We start from the raw sequence: 10,018 nt of genomic DNA, 5'->3' as shown, positions 1-10,018 counted from the left end.
TAAAATCTCAATTTGAAATGAAAGATATGGGTGAGGCTTCTTTTGTGTTAGGTATTAAAATAATAGGAGATAGAAAAATAAAGAAACTTAGCCTCTCATAAGAAGTTTACTGAGATAAAATATTAAAAAGGTTCAAAATGGAGTCTTCCAAGGTAGTAGACATGCCTATTCATAAAAGGATAGAATTATTTAAGAAAATGTCACCTGCAAATCAAGAGGATAAGGCAAAGATGAAAAATAAACAGTATGCTCAAGTAGTATTGAGTGTAATGTATGTAATGTTATATACAAGACTGCATAGAAGTTATGTTATGAGTCTTGTTAGTAGATTTTAGAGTGATCTTGGAATTCCTCACTAGTTGGTATTGAAAGAAAACTAATACATTAACAAGGTACAAAAGATTTAGAACTAACTTGTCAAAATGAAGATTTGAATATCACTGATTATTGTGATTCTAACTTTGCAAGTGATCAAGATGATAGAAAATTCATCTTTGGCTACATATTTATTTTAAGATGAGGAACTATAATTTGGGTTAGTAAAAAACAAACTTGTGTGGCTCATCATACAATGGAAGCTGAATTTATAGCATATAGTACTGTTGCCACAAAAACTGTATGGGTAAAACAAAATTTAGAATATCTCGAGCTTGATCAAATGTCTAACAATAAGGTTAAGTTGTTATGTGATAATTCAAAAGTACTGCAACTACTGAAAATGGTGAAGTAGAACCAAGAGAAAAACATATAGAATTGCAATATCACATGTTAACTATATCCCAACAAAAGAAATGCTCATTGATTCTTTAACTACCATATATATTAAAAATTTTAGAAAGTATATTTATGCTATGGGCTTGAGAGCATATTAGAACATCTGGTTTTTGACCAAGAGGGAGATGTTGGAAATTATGGTAAAAAAACATTCTTTCAATGTGATGGGTAAATTTATTAAAACCTCACATATTATGTATTTTGTAATGCATTTTGTATTTTTTTTTTTTATAATTAGATAATTAAGTTTTACCAAGACAACCAAATGGAGGTTTGGCTCAAAAGACATCATAAGTGGATGAAAAATAAAATTAGTTTGTTATTGGAATACTTCACTTAGTTGACTCGATAATTACTTGACTTTGTTAATTACTTAATTTGGTTAACTATGGGGCGGATGGGATGAAGAAATAGTGTCAATTTTTAAAAAGTTTTTAGATAGAAAAAACCTATTTGTCTCCTAGTTATATTATCAAATTACTTTTTGTATTTTTTATTATGTTTATTTCATATTAAAGAGTTTAAAGACAAAGTAATAGAGAAGTTTGAAAAGGAATAGAATCAAAGAATTTGAAGAAGAGAAGGATTGAAGACATCGATAAGGATAAAATTACTTGGTAACCTAACAACCAATTCCAAATTTTCAAAATGGGGAGAGCAATGGCATAGCACAACAAGAAGTTGAATTTAAAATTTCGAAATGAATCTATGCCATGTTGAAATCAACAAACCCAATTTGAAATAACAAAGTCTTAGTTCCATTCCAAAAAATTAGAAATGGGGAATTTTTATTTAATTTCAGGGTTTTTCTAATTTATTTTGAATAAATGGCCCATAAGAGGGTGTCACATGTGATAGAGAGAGAGGTTGGTAGATAGAATTTTTTTTCCCATCTTTGAACAATTGCACTTTGTTACTTTGTCATCTTTGATTTTATAGTTACTAGTTGTGTTATTAGGTTGGATTAAAGATTAAACTTAGTTTTGAAAATCTACACTTACTCATTGTTAAGAAAGTTTAATTGATGCCCAAGCAATTGAACAATTTAAGTGGAACTTCATCATTATTATATTAAAAATGGTGCACTTTTTTTAGCTTTGATGGGGGTGAGATTTCAGAAGTTCAAAATGGAAAGGGTTTTGCAGCTAACCATGTTTTACTTTGTCTGATATAAGATTTCCTCAAAATCAAGAACACCAACAAAAGCAGTCTACCCATTTTTATTTTTTTCCCTCAAAATTGTTTTATTTTTTAATATTACAGTTGAGACATACAAAAATGATTTTATATATTTAACAACATAACATAATATTTTTTATTTATAAATTTTAAATATTTTAATCATTAATATCAATAATAAAGAAATAACAAATGAATTTTTAATATATATCACAAAATGAATTTCAAATAATATTAAATATAAAAGATATTTTATTATAAATAAATAAATATTTGATTGAAATAAAATAAGATAAGGAGTGAGATAATAAATCTACCTTTTTTATACATGAAATTTAATAATTTCATGAAGGTGGAATTTATGTATCTTATGAATCATAAATTATTTTCTCTCATATATATTTTTTATTATTTTTTATGTTAGTCATTTTGGGAAACAGAAATTTTGATTAAAAAAAATCAACTTTTGGTTCAAAAATATGATAATATTGTTTATTTATAAAACTTAAGTATTACAAAAAAAAAATTAATTAAAAAAACTCAATGTCCAAACTTTGAAACAAGTTGTTGCATTCTACTTCAAGGTCCAAATTTTTAATTTGACATTATTCTTCTTCACCATCTTTTGACTCTTGTTTGGTTATTAGAGAATTTGATGAAAGAAAATAAAGAGAAAAAATTGAAGGAAATAAAAAGTGAAATAAAATAAAAATAGATTTAAATATAATATATTATTTTTACGTGTTTTTTGAAAATCATGTTATTAAATAATTTGAAAATATATAAATTTTTAATTAATTTTAATTATATTTGATTTTTTACTATTTTTATAGTAAATAAAAATTCATTTTCCTTAATAATTTTTTTTACTTATTACTTTACTACCACCAAATATAGCATTAAGAAAAATAATTTTCTTATATCTAATTTAATCATGAAGAATTCAAGGACAACTATGCCCAAAGAAATGAAGTTATTATATGATTTGAAGTTATATGACTTGATGACGAAATTGAATGTAATTAATTATAATTACTTAGAAACTTATATATTTTTAACCTGTTAATCCTTAGAAAAAAAATGTTTAAAATAAATTTAAAGTAACATTTAAAAATAATTTAATAATACTAAATTTTATTTTCTATTTTATTGCTTTCCCTCTCAAATTTCTTTTCCTTACATTTTCCTTTCCCTCATTTTTGGGACCAAAAATTACCTATATTTTTTTTCTTCTTCCTTATTACTTTCCTAAAATCAAACATGGAGCAATATTTATCTTAAGAGGTCTTCTCTATAGATCCATAGCACATTTATATTCTCCTCATACTCGTATATAAGTATAAAATTTATAATATTAAAATTCAAGGATTTTGACACATTCTAAACCCAAAATAAGATAACAAAAATAAATATTAATTGTTGTAAGAAGTAATGTTCAAAACAAATTGAGAAGATATGGGTGGTGCAAAGCAAGAAATTAGACATGCACAATTCAATTTTCCACCTTTCCAGCATCTCTCCCACCCATCATCACTACCTCTACTCTTCCTTTCTCAACTCTAACGTCTAATGTTGTTTCTAGGTTAATTTTATATGGAATCCCATTCATTCCTCTGCATTCTATTCCTCTAAGCTTCATGCAACCCTCTCAATTGATGAAGATACTGGATAATATTTTTGTATTTAAGAATCAGAAACAAACTGCAAATTCATACCATCTGCTAGATTCATTGTGTGCATTAGGACAATAAACATCAAACATGGGAATATTTAGTGGATTAACAGTAAAGACAGCTTACAGAATTTGTATTTTTCTATTCCCAAGACTTCCATCAATAGTTTAACCATAAAAATTCACTCACAATAGGTTACCAGTTGATAGATGATACTATCTGGCACTAAATACAGGCTCTGCATCTGAGTTTGGTTGTGTTTTTCGTGTGTATTTCAGAAGCAAGCCTTCTGAAGAAAGACCCGGTACAGTCAAATCCCTAGAAAAATCAATGCCAATCAGAAATGTAAATTAAATTAAATTCAAGTCAAATCAGGGAATACAGGAAAGGAGAAACTAATAGATAATATGAGACTATTAAACCTTATATAGGGCTGTAGATCCTTCCACTCCCATTTTGGCCGCTCTTGAAAAAGCATGGAGAAACGTGCAGCTGGGTTAGAGGGCAGGGAAGAAACACTAAAGGCACGAACCCATGTCTCAACCCCAAACTTTTCTGTCAAAACTTCACCTTCCAACATGTCAAAACTTGCCTGCATCCCATCTGGAATCTTTTGAATCCACTCCTCCATGAAACTTTCCATCTTCCTCTTCCCATCCTTCAAGATTTCTCTAGCAAAATGAATGCATAAGCGCCTCTCATCCAACTTCCATACACAACTGCCAACACCCTCATCCACCTTGCTACCATAAACTTGCAAACAATGTAACCCTAGTGTGCGAGGAAAACCATCTGATTCCAGAACACCCACAACTTCATCTTCACCAAGTGCATCTAATGACCAATCATTCAACACTGAGTTGTGCAGAAGCATATTCAGAATAGTACCCATGTACTTCTCATCCACAATTCTCCAATACCCATCAATCTCTACTGCTGAAAGAGCCCGTAATCCAGACCTCAATTCATCATCACTGGCTTGAACCCTATCTATAAGATCATTCCATTTAAACAAATTTGTTTTCTGTTCCTCCATCCCTTCCAATTCCTCTTTCTCTGAGACCTCCTCAGATGTAAAAGGATTCTCCAAGAGAAGCAATTTAAGCTTGTCCAGCCTGGGAGCAACCTCAACAAGCTCCATGTTACCAGGAGCCACTTTAATGACAGATGCAACAACCCGCTGGTCATCATCTTTCTCATCAGAATATTGTGGATGTTCATGCAATGCTGACTGATCTACTGGGGGTATAAGGAACACAGAATTGGAGTTTCCAACAAATTTGATAGAATAAGTCTTTGATTGAGTACAAAGAACAGCATCTTCATTGGGTTGTCCTCTTAAAGTTACCCTAGGAAAGAAAAAATGCTGAAACTGAAATGCAAAACCAAAAATATTGGGATTTGGGAATATGAGAAATGAATCAAACCCAATAAACTAATTAAGGTTATTACTTACCTCTGGTGGAGGACATCTGGAAGAAGCTTGTCATCAATTTCAAGGAGGATCAGATCATCATGAGGACCAAAATGAGGATGATACGTGATAGAGATTGAAGAGTTTGGCTGAAGATTTAAAACTGCTTCTGCTCCTCCTGTGCAACCCGACTGTTTTTGTTCCATCTTTTAAAGTAATATAAAATGCAGAATTTTCATATAGTAGGAAACAATATCCAGATCAATCAAATCAATTTTCCCTCAGGTGGCTTTTTAAGGTCCCTTTCTGGTTATAAGGCATGGAAATTCTTATTTGCAGCTGATCTCTGCATTAGTAATGAATAAATAAAAGTAAACAAAGAAGCCAACAAATCAAAGTGATCAAGATAGTAGCCTAAGATAACTTGAATGGTTAATCTACCACCAAACTTGCCTGTGCTTCGTGGATTACAAAGGGAGTTTAGACTTCAATTTATTACCAATTGCTGACATAAATCCAAAGAAAATTACTTGCCACAACTCATTTTTTATATGTTTCAAGTGATTAAAATAGTTTGCTGAACTTGTACTGGTGTTTTAGCTGCCATATTTCAGGACCATGCACTCACACAAATCACACACCTTGTGAAATGCATCATAATAATAGGGGTTTAACAACAACATTGTGCATGAACTCAAAAGTAATGAATTTCTGGTCATACCCTCTTGGAGAGATAAATCGATCTTGATCAATTTCTATGACCCAGTGGTACATCAAAGTGCAGAAAAAGTTTGCAATAAAATAGAACACTATGGACAATGAAAGGCAAGCAAACTAGAAAGTCAAATAAATGGACTGTCAACCGTTAAATCATAGAAACTTCCATTAAAAAGAATATTAACCTTCACAAATAAATAAATAAAAGTTCTCATCTATCAAATTTTGTAATGCTAGCCAAGTACATGGATAAGCTAAATCACCAAACTCAGTTCCCTGTATGTCCCTAATATATTGAAACCTGTCAACGTGTCAAAATGTCAAAATAAAGGGGGAATCAGCTCATCCAAGGCCAAAGTCAAAAATGAACCATTGGTTTCAGGTTTAGATTGTATAATCCAATTCCACAAATTGGGTGGTAAAATAGACTGATTACCTGCTAGATACATTGCTAAAAGGGACATGAGAACTAATGCTACAATAAACCCCATTGTTGATAGAAAGGAAACAGGTCATGCTTTTCTAGGCAGCAATGAAAAGAATCTTCCAAGATAGCAACCAAAAACCGCAAAATTGCATCCATTCTGCCCATGGTAATTTCCCATATATTTCAACTACTAAGATGGAGAAAAGGGGGAAGAAACCTTTTTTCCAAATGTGGTAACAAACAATTTAATTTTTTTTATATATTTAGGTAATGGTAACATACTATTTTGTGATTCTTATGTATTATATCTTGTATCCAAAAATGGTAAAGGAAAAAAAAAAAAAAAAGGAAAAAAAAACCCTAGAAGCTTTGGATTCAATATTTCATTAATGATGTAGGTTTAACTAACTCATTAATCAAAAAGCCATCACATTAGAAGATGTATTGATTGGTCGTAGAACTCAAGTCTAATATGCAGTTTTGAGTCCAAATCAATGAGTTAGTCTAAATTGTATAATGTATATTTAGGATATCATCACCACACACAGTATAACTACCCATGATTTAAATTTACAAAAGGTAGATTTTCGTTTTACCAAAGATATGAGGAAATCCATTCTTTTTTCTTTTTTTTTTTTATCTCTTTGTTCCTTTTTCCTTTTTCCATTTTTCTCCCTTTTTTTTTTTTTTTTTAAATGATTGATTATATTCTTTTTTCCACCATATTGCACAATGTTAGCATTTCCTTTTATCATTGATCTCATTGGTAAAATCTCCCAATGTTCTTATCAAAGGTTTACTCAATTTGAATTTCTATGGAACTTAACTAAATATGTACCCAATTTTATTTTCTTTTCTCCTTCCTTTTCTTTGGGGCATAGGTAATTTTCAGTGTCAAAATATTCTTTTCAAGGCATTAGATTCATATTTTATGGAATAGAACCTAACTATTCATAGTATAATATATGCATGCTTTATGTTTCTATATGTTACACTACCATTGCTTCCAATTAACATTACATTCTGAAGTATCTAGAATAAAATTTGTTGTCGATATTTTATCTTTGGAAAATTTTATTCAATAGAAAACATGGAGAGACTTCTCAAATACTTCTCTAAGCAACAATATTCCATATGAAGGAATATTTCAGGTAAGATTTATAATTAATGAGCTATTTATGATAAAAAATGATGTCGATTAATTCTATTAAACTTTTGTATGCATCTTCAAATGAATCCTAAGCATTCCAATAGCCTTCATTTACAATTTCTCACTCAATCATTCATTTCAATATTTGTTTATTTATTTATTATTGCTTTTCTTCTTCTAGTTCTTTTGCTTGAATTTTGGAGTTCTCTAATTTTCTATCTATACTTTTTCATTTTTTGTTATGTGGCATTTTATAAAATGCTTTCCTAGAATCAAATGGATTACTTCCTAGAATCAATGCTTCTCATATCAATCCTAAATTCAATACTGACTTTAAAATTGATTTCATCCAATAAATTATCTAATTCATCTAGAACACCAGTTCTAAAAACCAAATGATTTAATTAATCATTTTCTCATATTAACCTACTAAAATTACGAAATTTTCCTTTATTTTCCTTTGCATTTCCCTGCATCAAGATGCCAAAAAAAAGCAGAGCATAAGAGAATAAATAAAACTTTATTCATATGTTTCATATTGTTTCATACAAATAATTGAGAAACTCAACTGCACCAAGCCAAATATTTGTTTTATCCTAGTTTTGTTTTACTACCCACTTTCTTAGGCCTTAAAAACAAGTACAGTTTTCTGAATTCATTTCGTTTATTGCATTTTCTCAGCAACCAAACAAAACCCTTCTTGAATATCTTACACATATGCACTAAAGTTGAGCTAATTTCCCGAAGAAGTAGCAAAACTAAAGCCATAGGACAGCAAACCAATTAAAATAACAAAACAGAAACTGAATCTCAACGGATGAGAAACAAAAGTTCCCACATAATTAGAGTAAAAATAACATGGAAATATCCATCTCATTTCACAAAAAATCCAGGTGAATAAACCTGAAATTTTCTGACTAAAACAAAGAATTGCATTAGAAAATCTTTATATGCAAAGAAAAAAGAAAGGCGAAGCAGAGAAAACAAGAACTTTACATTGTGGACGATCTCGAGAGTCTCCGACTAGGTCTCCGGCGCCGTTTCCGTCGATACTACCGGCGTTGTCGCCGATGATTTCAGTGGCTAGGGTTTTGTGTAGTGGAAAAGGGTGAAGGGGCGCCAAGTTGGGGCTTTTAAAGACCTATTTATTATTAGTAACTAAAAAGCACAGGCATATTTGGAAGCAATTATACTTTTAGAAATTATTTTTGAAGGTAATTTTAGGAAAATATTTAACCTTTCAAATGTTAAAAATATGGGAGAATTATGTTTTGGGGGTAGATGGACCCCTAAATTAACAAAAGGTCCATGTAACTTTTCAAATTGAGCCCAAGACCCAATGAAAGTATGGAAATTGAGTTGAAGGATATCATCCTTCGGTATTTCCAAAAATGCCCTTTGTTGATTTTGAGAAAAAAATTAATATTTTTGAAAAATACTTTTATTTAATTTAATATTTTTTATTTAATTTAACATTTTTTAAAAATAAATTTATTTAATTTAATATTTTGTAAAAATAAATTTATTTAATTTAATATTTTTTTAATACTTTAATTTAATTTAATATTTTTGAAAAACAATTTTAATTTAATATTTTTGAAAAAAAAAATTATTTAATTTAATATTTTTGAAAACTACTTTTATTTAATTTAGTATTTTTGAAAAAAAAATTATTGAAAAAAAATTATTTAACTTAATTTTATAAAATATTTTATATGTGTTCTTAAAGGGTATATTTGTCCATTACTATTTCATATCCTTCAATTCAATTTAAAGAGTTATATGGACCTTTTGTTAATTTGGAGACCCATCTACCCCCAAAAGATAATTCTCCCTAAAAATATTATCATTGTCCATAACAACATTTCAACCATTAGAAATAATTTTCTATTTTTATTTTATTTGAAACATAGCAAGTACTCGTTATGGTTAACAACGAAAATATTGGTTTTCATAAATATATCATAATTGATATTATAAGGATCGGGATATATTAGGAAATATCAATGTGGAATTTCGGACTGCATGATATTTTTTGTATTAGAGGTGATAGTTTGGAATTTTTTTTTATTCTAATTGTTTTGATTTAGAAAATTGAGTTTTTTTTTATACATGTGAAATATATGACTTGGTCATATGATTAATAAATTGATTTTACATGTCAATTTTCTTTATAACATGTTTTTATGATTGAAAATTTTTGAGTTATATAAAACAATATATATTATTGCATGTTGCCACATATGATATTTTTATTAATGCAATAATTTCATTATCTAAAAATAATTTTAAAATTACAATAGGTTCAACTATTGTTCTTAATATATTATGTTATATCTTTACATATATGTTTACATGGATTCGTAGTATTTCAATTAAAGTTTTGCGACAACAAGATGCTTTAAATCATAATATGTTCTTTTGAAATTTTAATTAATGAATTAATTTTTGCACATTGATTTAGATCATAATAATATTTTGAATAAAATTATTGATCTATCACTACAATTAGTTTGATTATTGAAATACTTCCTAGTTATTTCATGTATAAATTGTTCCACACTTACAAAATCAAATGTGTGAGATATTTAAGAAATATATAACTTTAAATTATCTTTTTCATATTTGGTTTATTGTGTTATATATGTTTTCATTGCTTTTACACAACTTATTAAGTTAAGTCA

At 28.7% G+C, this 10,018-nt stretch overlaps 1 protein-coding gene across 3 annotated transcripts; it reads right to left on the bottom strand.

Moving 5' to 3' along the window:
• Positions 1–3,701: 3,701 nt before the first annotated feature.
• On the bottom strand, positions 3,702–8,487 carry LOC100243575 (uncharacterized). Of its 3 annotated transcripts, none has more exons than XM_059743154.1 (4): positions 8,331–8,487; positions 5,083–7,804; positions 4,049–4,975; positions 3,702–3,944 (listed from the first exon to the last, which is right to left on the bottom strand). In XM_059743154.1, the coding sequence occupies exons 2-4, from the start codon at positions 5,244–5,246 to the stop codon at positions 3,842–3,844; spliced, it is 1,194 nt and encodes a 397-aa protein (XP_059599137.1). In that variant the 5' UTR covers positions 5,247–7,804; positions 8,331–8,487; the 3' UTR covers positions 3,702–3,841. The 3 variants fall into 3 exon arrangements, with proteins under 3 accessions (XP_059599137.1, XP_002266092.1, XP_019081347.1); XM_002266056.5 differs by having other exon boundaries at positions 5,083–5,386; XM_019225802.2 differs by having other exon boundaries at positions 5,083–5,246; positions 8,331–8,473.
• Positions 8,488–10,018: the final 1,531 nt, after the last annotated feature.

Source organism: Vitis vinifera, chromosome 15, assembly GCF_030704535.1.
Source record: "Vitis vinifera cultivar Pinot Noir 40024 chromosome 15, ASM3070453v1".
NCBI classification, from domain to species: Eukaryota; Viridiplantae; Streptophyta; class Magnoliopsida; order Vitales; family Vitaceae; genus Vitis; species Vitis vinifera.
Note: the sequence above shows the minus strand (reverse complement) of the source record. Positions and strands in the feature narration are given on the sequence as shown.